Raw genomic sequence first — 18,162 nt, forward strand, 5'->3', positions numbered from 1 at the left:
TAAAACTTTCTGGAGAGTTTCAATCCACAAAGTTTTGAGCAGCGATATAGTTAATTTTAGCCTGAAAAGATGTTATTTTAACTCATAAATTTGTTGTTTCCTGCTACAATAGGGCACTGGGGGAGGGTCCTCTCACGGTGAGGGCAGCTCAGAATGTTTTTGCAGATAGAAAATGGGGATTAAAATGTGGAGAAAACTCAAGTGATCTACTGATAATGCTGCAGATCAGTATCGCCTAAAAATGTGGAGAGAAAAACAGAAGGCTTGATTAATTTTCCCCCCAATTTTTGAGTAATTTATTTGAAATATATGATGATAAACTCACAAAAAGCAGTAAAAGCTGACAGATTGCCCTAATTATGTAAACATCTCCCTAAATCCTGCTCTGTACTGAGGTCACATTGGGTCACATAATGCTTGAAATTCCAGGTGGTGAGTGTCACTTTGCTACTTGCGTAGCTGAGTCAGCAGGTGGCTCGTCTTACCGCAGTCTGCAGGGGAGAAAGCAATATCACTTTCCACTGGAATGCATTATTTATTTTATGGAACAGGTGAGAAACACAGCGTTGGTCATTTCAAGTCAAGGTATGTCATTTAGTGCCTCACCATACAATTTTAACTACACACTGTGTGTTTATGACGCGGACAGCCAACTGAAATAAGGTTAACTGTGCAAAATACAGAGGGATTATAGCTCTCTGTAGGTAAATATTATTCAGCACCTTAAATTATGGTCCACCTGATGACAATACTGTCGTCTATACGGCTGCCATTATAAAATCACTTCAAGCTGTCTCACCAAAATGACAATGAAAACTCTCAACATTTCCTTCCCTCTCTGTCAGAGTGTTATCATTGAGTCATACATGTAAAATTAAAAAGGGAAAGTCATTTGAATTCAATCTGTAGTTTGTGTTTAATAAAAAGCATCCCAACTAAAGCTACAGGTGGGGGATGCAAGTACATGGAGACCAAAAATATAATATGAACCAATAAAAAGAGCCCTGCATTAAATACTGCAGAAATACTGACATCACCATGCAGTTGAATCAAAATCTCTATGTCCCAGTTTAGTTTTAAAAACTAACACGATAAGGTTCCATGTTTTCGCAACAGTGATCTATTGCATCGGATGTGTTATCGTGTCCTCCCCTGTGGAAACCAGAGGACAGATGGTAATCTCTAGAGACTTTTTACACTTTAATTTAGTTCAAAGTAACCATCCGTCCAACTAAATAACATAAAGTGTCGTAATTGTGCTCACAAAGCTTGCCTCCAGTTTTCTAATTAGCAGAGAAATCTCTAGAAGCTGTTAAAACATAATAAATTCAGGTTTTTCTGGTATATATTTACCCTGTCATGTCTGGGCAGCTATAACAGGTAGGAAAACCTAACCGTGATGATAAAGATGATAATGATGGTGGTCTTTTTTTTTTATTTTTTAAAGGTAATCCTTGTTTCTGCTGGACCATGACTGGCAAGCAAGGGAGGCACTGGAGGTCCATGTGCAAAAGCCTGGTCCTGGGTATCCTCCTGACCAGCTGCATGATCCTGCTTTACTGCCTCTCTACTCCACCGGTCCACTTCAGTCTGCCTGAGTAAGACTCATCACATTGGTGTTCATGCAGTCTGTGGAAAACAACATCATATTAACACACATACATGTTCATAGCTCACATCACATTTTGTTAGAAATTCATCTAAAACAAAGAATACACTCTATGGAAAATATAAGTACAGTAGTTATAGTAGTAGTAGTTAGTATATTGTACTTTTTACTCAACTACATTTATTTAACAGCTATATGAGTTTATGGATTTAAAAAAAACATATGATTAGCTAATAAAATACAATGCTTTTTAAATTAGTGATTCCCAACCTATGAGTCACCAAAGAGAGATTTCCACTCTAAACTTCTCAGATGGTTTCAGTTAAATAACAGTTTGAAGCCCAAAGAGATCAAATAATCTAATATGTCACAAAAAAGCAAAGATTAAATCCGGAGGTCTGGAAAAATAACATAAATTTGCGTAGCAGAACTTTGTTTTTCCTTCATTCCAACCCTCAATATTCATCTCATGACCCCTTAGATTTATACTGTGACCCTTTGAGGGGGCCCGACCCCTAGGTTGGGAACAACTGGACCAGACTTACTAACTGTATTAAAACTAGCTCCATCGTAACCAGCTACAACAGTAAAATGCTACTCAAATACTGCACTTCAGTACAATTTTGAGGTACTTTACTTGACTACTTCCATTTAATGCTACTTTATACTTCAACTCAACTACATTTCAAAGGAAAATATTGTACTTACTGCTTACTTTACTCCACTGCATTTATTTAACCAATATATTTACTGCTTTGAAAATCTAGATTTTATACACATAACATATAGTCAGCTTATAAAATGTGCTGCTTTGTTATAGATTAAACTACCAAAAATAAATAAAGTAGTTAAAATTAGCCACATCTCAATGCTGCTTACACCTTAATGCATCAGTAATATTCAGTTTTTTTTACATCTTAGTGCTATAATACTTATGTACTTCTACTTAGGAGAAATAGGAGTAATATTACTTTTTATATTTTAGGTAGTAGGACATTGAACTTTTACTTGTAATTGTTTTGTTGGTACTTTTACTTGCGTACAAGGATCTGAAAGCTTCTTCCACATTTGCTGGATTACTTTGGGGTTATTTGTTGAAATAACCTTTTATTTATTGATTGTTTTTCTCCCCATAGAGTTCCAGTGCCTTACTCCTGTGCCCACCGTCCATCCCAGCTCCACACCAAACCAACCACAAACAGCTCACAACAGACCTGCACTCCTAAAGTGGATATCATGTTCATGAAGACCCACAAGACGGCCAGCAGCACCTTCCTCAACATCCTTTTCCGCTTCGGAGAGAAGCACCAGCTCAAATTTGCCTTCCCTGACAGCAGGAATGACTTCCTCTATCCCTCTGTTTTCCAGCGCTCCCAGGTTAAAGACTACAGACCTGGGATGTGCTTCAATATTATCTGTAATCACATGCGCTTCAATGCACTCGAAGTGGCCAAGTTGCTCCCCGTGGATACTTCCTACATCACTATTCTGCGAGATCCTGCGGAGCTTTTTGAGTCATCCTTCCACTACTTTGGCCGGCTGGTGCCTTTCACCTGGAAAATACCAGGAGATGACAAGCTGACTGAGTTTCTACATGACCCCGATTACTACTTTGATCCAGAGGGCTTCAACTCTTTCTACCTCAAGAATCTGCTGTTCTTCGACTTTGGACAGGACAACACTCTGGAGCTGGATGATCCTCGGGTGGAAGAGGGAATCAAGTTCATCACTGACCGTTTTCAGCTGGTCATGCTGGTGGAATACTTTGAGGAATCACTCATCCTGCTCAAGGATGCTCTCTGCTGGGAGATGGATGACCTGCTCTTCTTCAAGCTCAACGCCCGCAAGGGATCCACTGTATCTAAACTTACCCCAGAACTGAGGGCCAGGGCCCTTGAGTGGAATGCTATTGACTGGAAGCTGTACCGGCATTTCAACCAGACCTTCTGGAAGAAAGTGGACGCATACGGACAGAGGCGTATGGCTGAGGATGTGGCGGAGCTCAGGAGGAGGAATGCGGAGATGGCAGCCATCTGCATTGAGGGGGGTCACGCTGTGGAAGCTGGCAGCATCCAAGAGACAGCCATGCAGCCCTGGCAGCCCATCGGAGAGAAGTCCATAATGGGCTACAACCTGAAGAAGAATGTGGACAAGGTACATCAGAAGTTGTGTCGTAAGATGTTGATGCCAGAGCTCCAGTACTTAACAGAGCTTGGGGTTAACCTGTGGATCACCAAGCTGTGGGGCCATGTCCGGGATATTATTAACTGGTGACTAAGCATGTGAGCAAGAGGGGCCAATTCAACTCTGAAAGACTGTAATAAGAGTAGAGAAATGTAGAGTGAGAGGTTAGAGGTTTCTGTCACATTTCAATCTTGTGACCTGTCTAATTTTTAAAAAAATGTATCCGCATTGACTTGTTTGCATTTCAAATGTCTGTGCGCTGTAATGTCTCTGATGGGTGCTTGAGAAAAAAAAAAAGCTGACCTCACAATCTACAAATACTGAACCAGTTTACTACACATAGCTGAGGCCTAGTATTGTTCTCTATGTTTTATCAAACATTAAAATATTCTTATCATCAGATTTGAGTTTGTTCTAATGGAGAAGTTCAGTGAACAATGGAGTTCAGGACTAATTTTACATGTCCTTTGATGGAATAAAGACCAAACGTTGCCATCCCTGCCAAACTTTTAAGATTGGTCAAAGACACGGATAAAATACTTCACTTATAACTTTAAAGTTCTAAGTGTCTAAAATCCCTCTGAGGGGTAAAATACAGATGTGAAAATTGTGAATGTAAGTATTACATCCCACTTTACTGTCTATGGAGGACAAAATCAGCCATAATTTACAAAATAGATAAGAAAATTAGCTTTTTAAAGGGTAGGGTCACAGTTTTTCAAGTGTATCTTAAAACAACAGTCAGGTGTCCATATGAACACTAAAAGAGGTTTTCCTCACTGTAATCATTCCTCCTGTTCATACTGACTATTAAAAGATCCTCTTCAAATGCGCTTTCAATGTAAGTAATGGGGGCAAAAATCCACAGTGTGTCCACAGTCATTTTGTGCAAAAATTCATTTAAAAGTTTATCTGAAGCTTATATGAGGCTTCAGCAGTCTGACTTGTTCATATCAAGTGGATATCTACATTTACAGTCTTTTTAGCATCTCATTCCCTCTTTGTGTTTCCTCAGACAGTGTTTCTCTGTTGTGGAAGTATAGTAACAAAAAGAGGAACTTTGGCACTAAAAAGACTGTAAAGTTGAAAGATATGTGCTTGATTTGACTCATTTGGACAGCTGAAGCTTCATATTGCCTCCAGATTTTAAATACATCTTTGCACAGAGGGAGGACTGTGGATTTTGGCACCCGTCACTTACATTGTAAGTGCATTATGAAGGATCTTTTAAAGGTCAGTATGAACAGGAGGAAAGATTACAGCAAGAAAAACCTATTTCAAGGTTCATTTGGGCACCTGACCATTGAAACAACAGACAGACTTGAAAAATTGTGAACCTGTCCTTTAATGGTGGCAGTCATAGCACAGGTGCAACTAATAACATTAACAATCACTCTCTTCCAGAGCCCCAGAACTGATACATCTAAATGAAATGTAGCCATGATTAATGTTATTAATCGCACCTGTGCTTTTCCTGCTGTGAAATCTTAAAATGTCTGTCATGAAAAAGACTTTTGAATACAATGAAAATAAAATGCAAAGATATTAATAAATTAAAAATGAATATAATTCAATAGATATGAGCACTATGCAATCAAGAACAAAATTATTTCTTTTTTCATTTACTTTCTTTATCTGTTAATATATTTATGTATGTTTTCTGCTGCCTTATATAACATGCAGTCTACTGATACACATTGTTAATCCTTATAGCACTCTTGCCAAGTGTCTTGGCAGGTACATTGATGATGTGGTAGCACTTTGTTGCATAGTGAGCCAAAAAAAATTGTCATTGTCAGCCAAGTAAGGTGAATCTTATTTAGCAAGTCTCTATGACAATGACCAACAGTGTTAAATACCACCTACATGTGTTTGCACAGCCTTGTAATCACTGCCTGCAAAAGGTAAAGGGAATTAAATTGAGAAATACATATTTTTCCTTGTTAATACATTGTATCACTCATTATTTATTTATTATTTCTATGCATGTAATATTTTGTTTCAAGTGTTTTGTATCTATTAATGTATATTTAGTATTGATTCATTTATCTATAATTGACTGACTTTGTCCTCCATACACCTCCCCGTATTTGACAATATATGATAATCTTTCTATGTTTATCCTTAAAATAAAGTGAAAATTACATGTAATATTGCATGTATTAAGTGTTTTGTCTGATTCATAAAGCTGACAGCTTTCTCTCGATCTGTGACTATTTGTTTCATCCTTATTATGTTTCTTGGTACATACAGTAAGCAGAAAGATTGTTCAGTTTATTGTGTATGAATGTATATGACATCCAAACATCTTTGAATAAGTTGAAATTGAAATTATGGACCAAGATAAAGCACCAGTATATGTGAGTAAGTAAACCAGTGTTGGCAGTGGCTGTTTGAATGAGCAAATGTACGAGGATTGTCCTCTTGAAATTTGTTTGGGATGCAGATGATACACCAAAGTGGCAAATCAGCAGGCACCCACATTTAAGTATTTTTTCTGTTCATCAGTGTTAGAAATATCCTAATTTCATCCACTGTGATTCACTGTTGTAAAAATAAAACATGAAAAATTCAAGGACGGGTGAATATTTCTTTATAAACTGTATTATCTCAACAGTTTAACACTGTTAACTGATAGGAGACAAATTTATTTAGCCAAGTTATTCATATAAATACCAAGAGGCTGTGTGAAGGAGGCCATATGCCAGCAATGAAGTTGAACTTCATCAAAGTAAAATCAATATTTTTCACAGCAGACATTTTGACTTAGTAGAAAAAACACAGGATTTACTTATAACATTGTTCTATTCAATTATATTCAATTCAAATGTGCCAGAAAGCCAAGATAGTGTGACAGTGATCCAGCATGTCAGGATCCTGAAACCGAAATGAAATTCAACCATCATTGGTTTTAATTGATTTTTTTTAATTTACGCCTGTGCTTCTCCAGCCGTGACATGTCAAAATGTCCTCTGTGAAAAAGGCTTTTACAAATGGGGCTTCATAAGTATATCCTCACTAGTTTGTTTAGATATCTTCTTCCACAGCGGAAATTTTGACTTGTCATAACAGGTAAAGCACAGGTGGAACTAATAACGTTAACGATGGCCAAGTTCAATTTATGTCTTGTAAGTCAAGCCGGTGAATCAGCATGCACAATACCAGGCTTTGGAATCTGATCACTGCATGCGGACATTAATAATGTCATTAGTTAAACCTGTGCTTTTCTCTCTATGACATGTCAAAATGTCTGTTGTGAATAAAGTCTATTGACGTTGCATGCCAGTGATTTGTATGCAGAAAACATGAAAATTATAGGAGGCAACAATAAGCCAATGGAAACAGTATAACTTATAGAAAGACAGAGGCTGTAATAAAATAAATAATAGTGAATAGTGGTTCCTGAAGGTCCCTTTTAATATTAAAAGACATTGTTTTCTATTTGTCTGACAGGAGCTTTAGTGATTTTCTCACGAAATTTGGGCTCTCAGAGAAGGAGTCAGAAGGTGAGCTGCCCTCTTCACCTGCAGGGACATGCAGACATTTTTAGTGTGCAACAATACATTATATCTCTTTAATATGTACACTTATGAATGTGCATGAACACGCACAGACACACACACACATACACACACACACACACACACACACACACACACATACACACACACACACACACACACACACACACACACACACACACACACACACTGTATGGTACCTGGATGAAAAGCTGATCAGAAGAAGGCTGCAGTACATGTTCAAAATTAGAAAGTTTTTCTATTGAGACACATAAGACTAATGACATAAAGAATTTAACAGTTGTAAAAATTTGCTTTTTTGTTGTTTGACAAATAATTTACGGATGCTTGACAGAGCCATTATTAAGAACAACTTTTGTGATTTTGTGAATCAAACAATCTATCTATAGGCCTATGTAGAGCTGCAGCATAGACCAAAATTAATTAACAACTTATTACCATAAACAACGGCTGACTTGACACTTACTGTAGAAAAAAAGAAGTACTAACTCATAATTTTAGACAGCTCAGGACTGTATGATCCTGTATGATGGGCTAAATTTAATTCTTTATCAACATTTTTTATTGCTGACCTTTATGACTCCTTACTAAGCTTTACTAACATTTGTCACATTTTAAATACATAGACCTGCTGTATATACAGCCAATGGTTTTGAGGGTTAAATGCATAATTAGTAATAATAATCATTAATTAATAATGAACTATTATGTCCTTTTGTATCTCTTTACATGACAGGAAGTGTCTGTCAGTCGGGGGTGTGACTGGACGGCTGCTCCTGTTTTGCTAGTTTAGTTTTCACGTTTAATATCTTGTTGTCCTTCCACTGAATTACGAGGAACATATCAGCTGAAGAATTGAACCGGATGAAGCAGATATTACAGGATATCGTCTATTATTTGTTTTATTCACTGTAGCTGTTTAGCAGCTTAGCAGTAGGACAGCACTGGCTAGTTAGCAAGCATTAGCTATGCGGCTAACTGTAGCTTTTAGCGTCGCCAGTCGCTAGCTGACTAATCCTCTGACCTAAATAATGCTCTAACGTAAATAAATTAGACTTTTGTTGTATCTGTTCCAGTGATAGCAGTGTCAGACAGATAAATGAGCGTTTAAACGATGGCGTTAGATGAATGGCCCTGAGAAGAAGTGCATCAGCTGGATGAGTTAGCAACAATGTCCTGTAAATCTACTAAAGTGGCTCCAAGTGTTGACTTCGACCACAGTTGCTCCGACAGTGTGGAATATTTGACACTTAATTTCGGCCCATTTGAGACTGTTCATCGTTGGAGAAGACTCCCTCCCTGTGACGAGTTTGTTGGTGCAAGGTAACGTGTTGACAGATGATGATAGCAGCAGCTTTAGCTAACTGGTTAAAGGACGAGTTCACAGTTTTTCAAGTCTGTCTTAAAACAACAGTCAACCAACCCACAAATGAACATTGAAATAGATTTTTTTTTTCTTGCTGTAATCATACCTCCTGTTCAGACTGACCACTAGAAGATCCCTTCATAATGCACGTACAATGTAAGTGATGGGGAACAAAATCCACAAGCTTCCTTTTGTGCAAAAATGTATTTAAAAGTTTATCTGAAGCTTCAGCCGTCCAAATGAGTCAAATCAAGTAGATATCTTTCAACGTTACAGTCTTTTTAGTGCCAGCTTAAGCTTCATATCAGCTGTGGATTTTGGCCTCCATCACTTACATTGAAAGCACATATGAAGGAGATCTTTTAATAGCCAGTATGGACAGGAAGGAAAACCTCTTTCAGTGGTCATATGGACACCTGAATGTTGTTTTAAGACAGAACCTGTCCTTTTAAACCTGGATGTTTATTCACCCTGACCTTCATTTGGTTTTATTCAGGCGCAGCAAGCACACTGTTGTGGCGTACAGGGATGCCATATACGTGTTTGGGGGAGACAATGGGTAAGTGGTAGTTAGACAGGCATTTTTCTTCATACTTGTCCACAACATATGTATGTTAAACGTATGTTAAAATCTGTTGTCCAACAGGAAGAACATGTTGAATGACTTGCTCCGCTTTGATGTGAAGGACTGCTCATGGTGTCGGTAAGATTGCAGCAATACACTATGACCTATAAATTATAGACATATAAGCTGCACAATTTGACCGAATCCGTGGTTATAATATATTTTACAGAGCCTTCACCACTGGAACTCCACCTGCTCCCAGATATCACCACTCGGCTGTCGTTTATGGCAGCAGCATGTTTGTTTTTGGTAAGCTTATGTTCTTCATAATCAAATACCATGTTTTCTACACATTTCAAACCCATGTAATATTGATGATGTAATGTGTGACTTGAATCTATTTCAGGGGGCTACACTGGAGACATCTACTCAAACTCAAACTTGAAAAACAAAAATGATCTTTTCGAGTACAAGTTTGCAACAGGACAGTGGACTGAATGGAAAGTGGAGGGGAGGTAATTTATTTCTGAAGTTGTTGTTGCCACTTGTTTCAAAGCCACTGAAGGGTCCAAACAAATATGGGACATATTTTGTGTTTATTTAGAATATTAACATAAAGTGCATGAATAAAATATCAGTTATATAAAAAATAAATCTTATTTGTAGTTCAAAAAGTAGTTTAACCATCTTTTTAGATTACTTTGAGGGACTCTGGTGAATGATCTGCACCTCATTTTCTATTTTTCCTCATGTTTGTGTCTGTCAGTTTTTATTGTGGAATCTCAAATGTCCTCGTTGCAAGATGATCTTGCAGTGACTAATGTTTTCTTGCAAATGGAAACACATTTAATTGGTTGTTTGGGCCATAAAATCCATACGGAAATTTCTTTTTTTGGTGGAAATCAATAAAACGGAAAACAATGAGCTCATCAGTTAATCAGTCCTTCGTCTCTGTTTTAGTTTGCCAGTGGCTCGGTCTGCACACGGGGCCACAGTCTACAGTGATAAACTCTGGATATTTGCTGGCTATGATGGGAATGCCAGGTATGTTTGATTTTGTTCTTTAACTCATCCACACTTTGGGTTTTTTTTGTGTGTGTGTATGTGTAATATTGATGGATATTTTCCCCATGTGTAGGCTGAATGACATGTGGACCATCAGTCTGCAGGATCGAGAACACGCGTGTTGGGAGGAGGCTAGTATAATAACTTTTTTATATATACAACATTGAGAGTAGAACACACACAAACACTGTATGTAATAACATCTCAGTTTCTGCCTTTGTGTCCATCAGATCGATCAGAGCGGTGAGATTCCTCCATCTTGCTGCAACTTCCCTGTAGCCGTATGCAGGGACAAGATGTTTGTGTTTTCTGGTCAGAGTGGAGCCAAGATCACCAACAACCTCTTCCAGTTCGAGTTCAAAGGCCACATGTGAGCAAACTCTTTTGCATGTGCCTGTGACTCGCTGTCACTAATCCAGTAGTTGCAAATGTTAAATCCTGTTCTCCATCTTCTCAGGTGGACACGCATCCCCACTGAACATTTACTGCGAGGCTCCCCTCCGCCTCCCCAGAGACGATACGGCCACACGATGGTCGCCTTTGACCGCCATCTGTACGTGTTTGGAGGTGCTGCTGATAACACTCTGCCCAACGAGCTGCACTGCTATGATGTGGACTCTCAGACCTGGGAGGTGATCCAACCCAGCCTAGACAGTGAGGTACGAACCCAGTGGATTTACAAAGTACTGTGTCAAGACATAAAGGTAGTGGCTGCTTGATTCAGAAATATATTTGGTTGATCATCTAAATGATAAACAGGAATATATTAGTTATGTGTTTAACATCCATTTAGCACTTCCTGTATCTTTGAGGTCACAAAAAATGTTTGTGTTTCTTAAAACATTACTGGAAATAAAAATCAGTTTGTTTTCCTTTTCATTTTTAGTTTAGCTACATTTAATTGAAACTGTAGAGGACATGCTGCATCTTTTTGTTAAAAGTTACATAAATTGTATAGAAATTCAGATTATAATAATCAATAACAGTCTCCTTACACTTTTTAAATCCTGAATTTCTTCTGTCTCTGCCTCAGATGCCCAGCGGGAGACTCTTCCATGCTGCTGCTGTGATTCAAGATGCCATGTACATCTTTGGAGGGACTGTGGACAACAATGTACGCAGTGGGGAGATGTACAGATTCCAGGTTGGCATCCTTATGTTTTATTGTTGAAATATACAAGCACTTGCTTCAAATATCTAATATTCCAAAGTGGTCAGAAGCCTCTCCTACCCAAAGAAAACATGATGAATTTGCAGTACTTGAAGCATCAAGCATTCTCTGAGAGAAGTTATAATAGTTACTCCTTGAACTCTTAACAATATTTGTTTTCTTCTTCTTGCAGTTCTCATGCTATCCAAAGTGCACTCTCCATGAAGACTACGGCAAACTGTGGGAGAACCGTCAGTTCTGTGATGTGGAGTTTATTCTGGGAGAGGTGAGTTTCATATCTGAATGTGATACTGGAGTCGAAGACTCTTTACTGCTGAGAAAAAAGTACAAGGTGTCATAAACATTATCCAAATAACTATTTTCTTCCGTCTGTCTGACTCTGTGTGTTATGTACAGAGGGAGGAGAGAGTCTTGGGCCATATTGCCATAGTGACTGCAAGATGCCAGTGGCTGCGGAAGAAAATCCTGCAGGCTCGGGATAGGCAGCGACAGGTCAGAGCCATGCAGCAAGTACTCTTCATTTCCTGTCAGACAGAATTTGATTAAGAAAAATCAGGAAGAGGCTTTTGTAGTTCATTTCACTCAACTATCACACAGACTGGAAGACCAGAAAAAAAACTAATTCAAACTTCAATCTTGTAGATAGAATAGAAAATCAACATGAACTACTATTAAAACAATATATATATTCAAAGAAACACTTTAACAGGGGGAGGTCACGGCTATAGATGAACCTCTGCTGAGACGTGAACAGAAAATGTTACATAATCTGCTGTGTCTGTGTGCAGAAGACTAAACAGGAGAGCAGTGAGGAAAGTGACGAGGGGGCGACTGGAGGACCGAGGGATATCCCAGGAGGCAACAGGCCTTCAGGCACACAGCCGATGTTAGAGGTCTCAATCAGGGAAGCGGAGGCCCAGCCCTTTGAAGTCTTAATGCAGTTCCTGTACACAGACAAGATCCAGTACCCGCGCAGAGGTAGCCCTCTTCATATGTTTCTCTGTCTCTGGATCCTTTAATAAATCAAAAGAAGAGACAAAAATGTTTTTTTCTTGTCTGTCTACACAGGTCATGTCCAGGATGTTCTCCTAATCATGGATGTATACAAACTGGCCCTTAGTTTTAAGCTTTCCCGCTTGGAGCAGCTGTGCGTGCAGTACATTGAGGCATCTGTCGACCTGCAGAACGTTCTCAGTGTTTGTGAAAATGCCAACAAGCTGCAACTGGACCAGCTGAAGGTACGTCCGAATAACTGCTGCAACACAAAACCTGCTGCAAGTGTGTTTTTACTGACCTCTAGTGGTTGAAGTCTTGAGTACAACAAATTTAAAACTCAACAAAATCGGTCAGTTAAAAATGTTTGTAGCTTTGTGTTAAGTTACTTTTTAAGTTGCAAAGGAAACAGAAATAATCAATTATTCTGTCAGTGACACCCAAAATTGATTTCTTCCTCCAGGAACATTGCCTTAATTTTGTGGTGAAGGAGTCACACTTCAACCAGGTGATCATGACAAAGGAGTTTGAACATCTGTCCACCCCGCTGATTGTGGAGATCGTGCGGCGAAAGCAGCAGCCTCCCCCCAGGTTGTACTCTGACCAGCCTGTGGACATCGGGACGTCCCTGGTGCAGGACATGAAGGCTTACCTGGAGGGAGGCGGCCTGGAGTTCTGCGACATTATTCTGCTGTTAGACGGACACCCGCGACCTGCTCATAAAGCCATACTGGCAGCTCGATCCAGGTAGAGACCCAGCAGTACCAAATTTATCCTTAAAGTATTAGGGTTTTTTTTGCACATATAGCCACTGTAGCAAGCCCTGACTTATTGTATATTTTGTTTAATGGAACATAAGCTCAACTTTCCTTTTATTTCAAGGCTTTTCTGTACTATCAAACGTGATTTAAAAACTTTTTACTTTCAAAAGAGAAAAATTTCATTCTTAATTATCAATTCTGTTTAACTTTTACTAGCAAAAATGTGCTCTTAAGATTTTAATGAGACATTTTAAGGCATTTTCAGAAATTTTGAAAAATTTGAACAATTAGATAAAACAGTTTGTATAATAGTATATTATGTGCCGGTACATTTACGTAAATTTATATTTATTTAGGTTGTTAAGAGCAGTTTGCATAAAATATATAATGGTTTCCTTTTGCAAAATTTAGAAATGTGCTACAATTCCAGAAAGGTTATTAATTATTATCATTGTATTTGTAACTTGTACTCTTTGACTCCTCAGTTACTTCGAGGCGATGTTCCGCTCCTTCATGCCTGAAGACGGTCAAGTAAACATCTCCATTGGTGAGATGGTTCCAAGTAAGCAGGCGTTTGAGTCCATGCTGCGTTATATCTACTATGGGGACGTCAACATGCCTCCAGAGGATTCACTGTATCCTTCTCAAACTCAAACCACTTTTTGCCTTTTTAAAAGATTTGATTTGTTTAGTTTTTATTTCTGCAGAGAAGTTGGGGGATTTTGTAGTATTTCAGTGGACTCTGTAAAGTGCTGCAAGTGGACCAATAAACAGGATGTTTGGATTTAGGTGTAAAATTAAAATATGGCAGAAAGCAGTTATGTTTTTATTAAAATAGATGCTTGAGATTTGGTAAGGGTTTGGCATGGTTAAGATTTAGGTCAAAATGACTTCATTGGGATCCATAAAAAGCTGCAGTCAGCGCCTAGTGGACATTATTGGAACTGCATCGTAATGTGCTTCTGCTTTTAACTTTCAACAGTTGAGATATAACACAGGGAATAAAATATAGCTCTAAATAGTTTTATTAGCATTAATCCATTATAATGTTATATTTTTGATGTGTATGTTAAGTTAAAAAGTTGCATATAAATTAATATGATTAAATGAGCAAATATATCTAATTCACATTTAAGTGAAAAGTTTAAAGTTGCCGCGATGGTCAAAACTCAATGATGAATCCTGTTTTTCTTTCCCTTGACCTTTGATGAACAGCTATCTCTTTGCTGCACCATATTATTACGGGTTTTCAAATAACAGGCTGCAGGCTTACTGCAAGCAGAATCTGGAGATGAACGTCACTGTGGAGAATGTCCTGCAGGTATTTATGTTTTCAGCCATGTGGGAGCAGTGACCTAATTTGACAGTGCTGCCCCATGCTTGAAGAATTTCTTTATGCGGTGAGAATCACTTTTTTCCACCTTGATGTTTTGTCCCCTCTTCAGATTCTGGAGGCGGCTGATAAGACCCAGGCTCTGGACATGAAGAAGCACTGCCTCCACATTATTGTCCACCAGTTCATCAAGGTGGGTGGGCTCGTATCCGGAGCCCTGGGGGTTTGCTGCCCACTCACTGCAGCTGAGCTAACCCTGTAGTCCCGTCTTCTTTGCGGGAGACCGACACCTTTTGGCCTCCTAGTGGATCACCCTCTATCCTCTACGTAGAGGGGAGGCCGGCTGTACAAGCACCTCATCACATTACGATGAGGGTCATAGTGCCACTCTGATTATTGTTTGTTATTCAAAGACACAGTGAAGCGCTCAATCTTCACCCTTCTTCACAGAGAGTTAGCTCTGTTGTTAATGTTTTCCTTAAGCTTCTTTCTGTTTTATTTTTTTGAGCATGAGCAAATCAAGTGCCGCTTATTCCTCATTTTACTCTGTTTGACTCACTGTCTTGTATTAATTTCTGGCTCATTTATTTTTTCTTTTTTTTCTTTTTTTTTGCTCTCCTCCCCTTCCGAAGGTATCCAAGCTTCCCAACCTGCGGTCTCTCAGCCAGCTGCTGCTGTTGGACATCATTGAGTCTCTAGCTACACACATATCAGACAAACAGTGTGCCGAGATGGGCTCCGACATTTAGGATGACGTGGAGAACCGGGCTCTTCTCTCCTCTCACAGAAGCCATACATCTCTGCTCCACCTACTTGTATTCATTCCCTCCTCCCCACACACAGTACTTCTCTTTATGTTGGACCTTGCACGTCTCAACACCCATAGACTCCTTTTTTTATTCCTGCAGTATCAAATTTTTGTTTGTCACTCTGAGTCTAAATGAGGAGTGAAATCAGTGAAGAAACCAGATTCTAGCTCAGTTAGGATTGTTTACTGTGTTTATTTTGTCATGTATTTATTTTGTATATGCATAACAAAACTTTTGCAAGGTTTTATTCTGCTCAGTATTGATGCTGCATTTTTTTATAGACATGCAGTTTACTGTAATAATTCATACTTGTGACACTATAGAAATGTCAGCTGTCTAGTTTTTAGACGTCTCCTCGAATACATTCACGGTCGTCTACAGTAAATGTAACTTAATCAAAGTATCTGTATTCATCACTCATATTATTCTCAGCTCTGACACAGTTAACAAGCCTGGATTAAATTAAACAAATCAATATTATTATGAAAAGCACCATGTATGTCATGTCTGTCATAAAGCTATTTGTTCTGTTTAATGTCATTGTCATAAACACGGTACCATAAATAACAGACATAAACTCTCTATATATCTGTACAATATAGCAATGTATAATTAGTGACATCAGTATGCTGTTAATAAATATTTACCCACATGGGTTTCATGTACTTAAAGCCTTAATAAATCTTCATATAAAGTGAGTCATGTTGAACTGAGTTTTTATTGTTCTCTCTCCACAGTGAGAGCTAGTCACTCTTATTTGTTTGGAAAACTTACATTTGTACATAATTTAAATGCACAATGATGATGAATCTCAGAAAATCTGGATGCTGTAAAGTTGCAATAAGCTTAAATACAGTGTTTTAAATATCTAAAATTCAGGAGTGACAGTTTCTGCTGTAAGTTTTGATAACTAAAGTGGGATATTCACAAATATTGTTTTATATTGAACTGAACAAATGTTTAATTCTTATCCAGACTCTCGTCATAAACTAAGGCCCCTGTGACCCATATACTACCTGACAAAACTGAAGGTCAATCTTTGACCTTTTGTAAAATTACCCACGCCATCAGGGGTTTCAGTTTCCGCAGATCTCTGGTGATAAGCTCAGACAATGCTCCTTGGTTTGACAAGGTGAACTCCTTCAGCTTCTGTAAGGTTTTAACAAAATATGTTAATATTTACTTTATATGTGGAACAAGTGGGTTCAATTTTAATAAACTAATTGGTTAAATAGTTAAATTTTATTAATAACACAGTTGCTTAAAAACTTTATACAGTAATTAAACCCATAGCTACGACTCAAATAAATGACAAGATTGTTGGGAAGGACTCAAGCTTTTTGACATTTGTTTCTTTATTAAAAATAAAAAAGAAGCTGACCTAAATGCTGAGATTGAATTTTCTGTTCACTGCCAAGTTGTACTCTAAGATCTGCAGAGAGCCACAGTGGAATTCACAAAGTGTTGTAAGTACTGTTGCAGTGAGCACAAAGTGCTATTCATAGTCCAGATACTTGAGACGCTTGGCAAATCAAAAGCTCCTCCCTCGATTTCCTTAGAGTGTATAAATGACTCGACTAAAACAATGCCTCATCAGTGAGTCACATCAGTGACACTTGTGAAATGTTTCATCTGAAATAATTACAACTTTAAAAGATGGACTGAATATCACAGCTGCACAGGAACAGGCTATTATAGTCATCCCTTGGGTATCTTTTAATTATTCTTTGTTTTTTTTGTATGTTCCCCTGTGCACAGCTTGCTCATGTTTCATTCATTTAAGTCTACTTGTGCACTCACAGCCCAGAATCCCATTGGACATACTGGGTTTCATCTAAAAAGAGTGTTCATTGTTCGCTGCGATATTGAACACTGGAACAAAACAGTATGTCTGTTGTCATGCCACGGTCCTGGATTATCTCCCACTTATCTGGTGCTTTTTATTAAGGATCCTGAATAAGTGGGCTGGCCAGGTCGGTCCTGCTACCTCAGCAGGTGGGACGGCTTCAGAGCCACTCTGGATCTCCTGACCTGTTCCTCAGACCTGCAGGGCTGAGCAGAGGCTGCAGCACAGAGTGTGTATGTGTGTCATCAACAGAGGCAGAAGATGGTTTTTCTGACAACTAAAATGATGCAGAGGACTGCTGTCTTTGTGACGTTCGGGGGTTTGGTCACCTCTTTGGTCACCACCTTCCTCCCACTGTGGAAGACAATGAACTCTGACCTGAACGAAGTGGAGAACTGGTATTCTGGACTGTGGCACACCTGCCTCTACACTGAGGAGGTGGGAGTGCAGTGCAAGGCCTATGAGTCCGTCCTGGGACTGCCTATGGACCTGCAGATCTCCAGGGTGCTCATGTCAGTGTCTTTAGGCACTGGAGGTTTAGCTTTGCTGGTTGCCTTTCCGGGACTGGAGGGGGTTGAGATGTGTTTGGGCCAACCTCACCTGAGGAGAGGGCTCCTCATCCTCGCCGGGGTGCTGTCCTGGGTGTCAGGGCTCACCACTCTGGCTCCTGTCTCTATTGTGGCCTATACGACTGTGGTTGACTTCTGGAACGAGGGTTTTCCTGATGTGATGCCACGCTGGGAGTATGGAGAGGCAATGTTCTCTGGATGGTTTGGAGGGTTGGCACTGATCATCGGAGGGACCCTCTTCTTTGTTGCTGTGTGCATGGGAGACTTCGACCAGCAGCCACCAAGTGTGCCGAACAGCCCCCAGGTGAAGCACAGGACGCAGCACTACCTGAAGACTGAGGTTTTATAA

General features: G+C 39.1%; 3 protein-coding genes across 4 annotated transcripts; all 3 read left to right on the forward strand.

The window, feature by feature from the left end:
- Nucleotides 1–835: 835 nt before the first annotated feature.
- Nucleotides 836–4,504, forward strand: gal3st1a (galactose-3-O-sulfotransferase 1a). Its single transcript, XM_042421872.1, has 3 exons — nucleotides 836–1,175; nucleotides 1,448–1,598; nucleotides 2,746–4,504. Exons 1-3 carry the CDS (start codon nucleotides 1,133–1,135, stop codon nucleotides 3,881–3,883), a joined length of 1,332 nt encoding a protein of 443 aa, XP_042277806.1. The 5' UTR covers nucleotides 836–1,132; the 3' UTR covers nucleotides 3,884–4,504.
- Nucleotides 4,505–8,046: 3,542 nt separating this feature from the next.
- lztr1 (leucine-zipper-like transcription regulator 1) lies at nucleotides 8,047–16,096 on the forward strand. Of its 2 annotated transcripts, none has more exons than XM_042422412.1 (19): nucleotides 8,047–8,658; nucleotides 9,198–9,260; nucleotides 9,348–9,404; nucleotides 9,496–9,575; nucleotides 9,673–9,781; nucleotides 10,227–10,310; nucleotides 10,405–10,462; nucleotides 10,562–10,701; nucleotides 10,789–10,990; nucleotides 11,365–11,475; nucleotides 11,675–11,767; nucleotides 11,899–11,994; nucleotides 12,294–12,480; nucleotides 12,571–12,740; nucleotides 12,959–13,242; nucleotides 13,742–13,891; nucleotides 14,472–14,577; nucleotides 14,702–14,782; nucleotides 15,222–16,096. In XM_042422412.1, the coding sequence occupies exons 1-19, from the start codon at nucleotides 8,507–8,509 to the stop codon at nucleotides 15,336–15,338; spliced, it is 2,340 nt and encodes a 779-aa protein (XP_042278346.1). In that variant the 5' UTR covers nucleotides 8,047–8,506; the 3' UTR covers nucleotides 15,339–16,096. The 2 variants fall into 2 exon arrangements, with proteins under 2 accessions (XP_042278346.1, XP_042278345.1); XM_042422411.1 differs by having other exon boundaries at nucleotides 8,048–8,658; nucleotides 12,291–12,480.
- Nucleotides 16,097–17,468: 1,372 nt separating this feature from the next.
- Nucleotides 17,469–18,162, forward strand: cldn26 (claudin 26). The gene has a single exon (XM_042422478.1). It carries the CDS (start codon nucleotides 17,506–17,508, stop codon nucleotides 18,160–18,162), a length of 657 nt encoding a protein of 218 aa, XP_042278412.1. The 5' UTR covers nucleotides 17,469–17,505.

Source organism: Thunnus maccoyii, chromosome 9, assembly GCF_910596095.1.
Source record: "Thunnus maccoyii chromosome 9, fThuMac1.1, whole genome shotgun sequence".
Classification (NCBI taxonomy): domain Eukaryota; kingdom Metazoa; phylum Chordata; class Actinopteri; order Scombriformes; family Scombridae; genus Thunnus; species Thunnus maccoyii.

Excerpts from the sequence above, each read along its gene's own strand:
- gal3st1a (XM_042421872.1), top strand. The coding sequence starts at position 1,133 with ATGTGTTATCGTGTCCTCCCCTGTGGAAACCAGAGGACAGATG. Across the intron at positions 1,176-1,447 it reads TGGAAACCAGAGGACAGATG|GTAATCCTTGTTTCTGCTGG; the intron begins GTAATCTCTAGA and ends TATTTTTTAAAG. Across the intron at positions 1,599-2,745 it reads GTCCACTTCAGTCTGCCTGA|AGTTCCAGTGCCTTACTCCT; the intron begins GTAAGACTCATC and ends TTCTCCCCATAG.
- lztr1 (XM_042422411.1), top strand. The coding sequence starts at position 8,507 with ATGTCCTGTAAATCTACTAAAGTGGCTCCAAGTGTTGACTTCGACCAC. Across the intron at positions 12,481-12,570 it reads GATCCAGTACCCGCGCAGAG|GTCATGTCCAGGATGTTCTC; the intron begins GTAGCCCTCTTC and ends CTGTCTACACAG. Across the intron at positions 12,741-12,958 it reads TGCAACTGGACCAGCTGAAG|GAACATTGCCTTAATTTTGT; the intron begins GTACGTCCGAAT and ends TTCTTCCTCCAG.
- cldn26 (XM_042422478.1), top strand. The coding sequence starts at position 17,506 with ATGGTTTTTCTGACAACTAAAATGATGCAGAGGACTGCTGTCTTTGTG.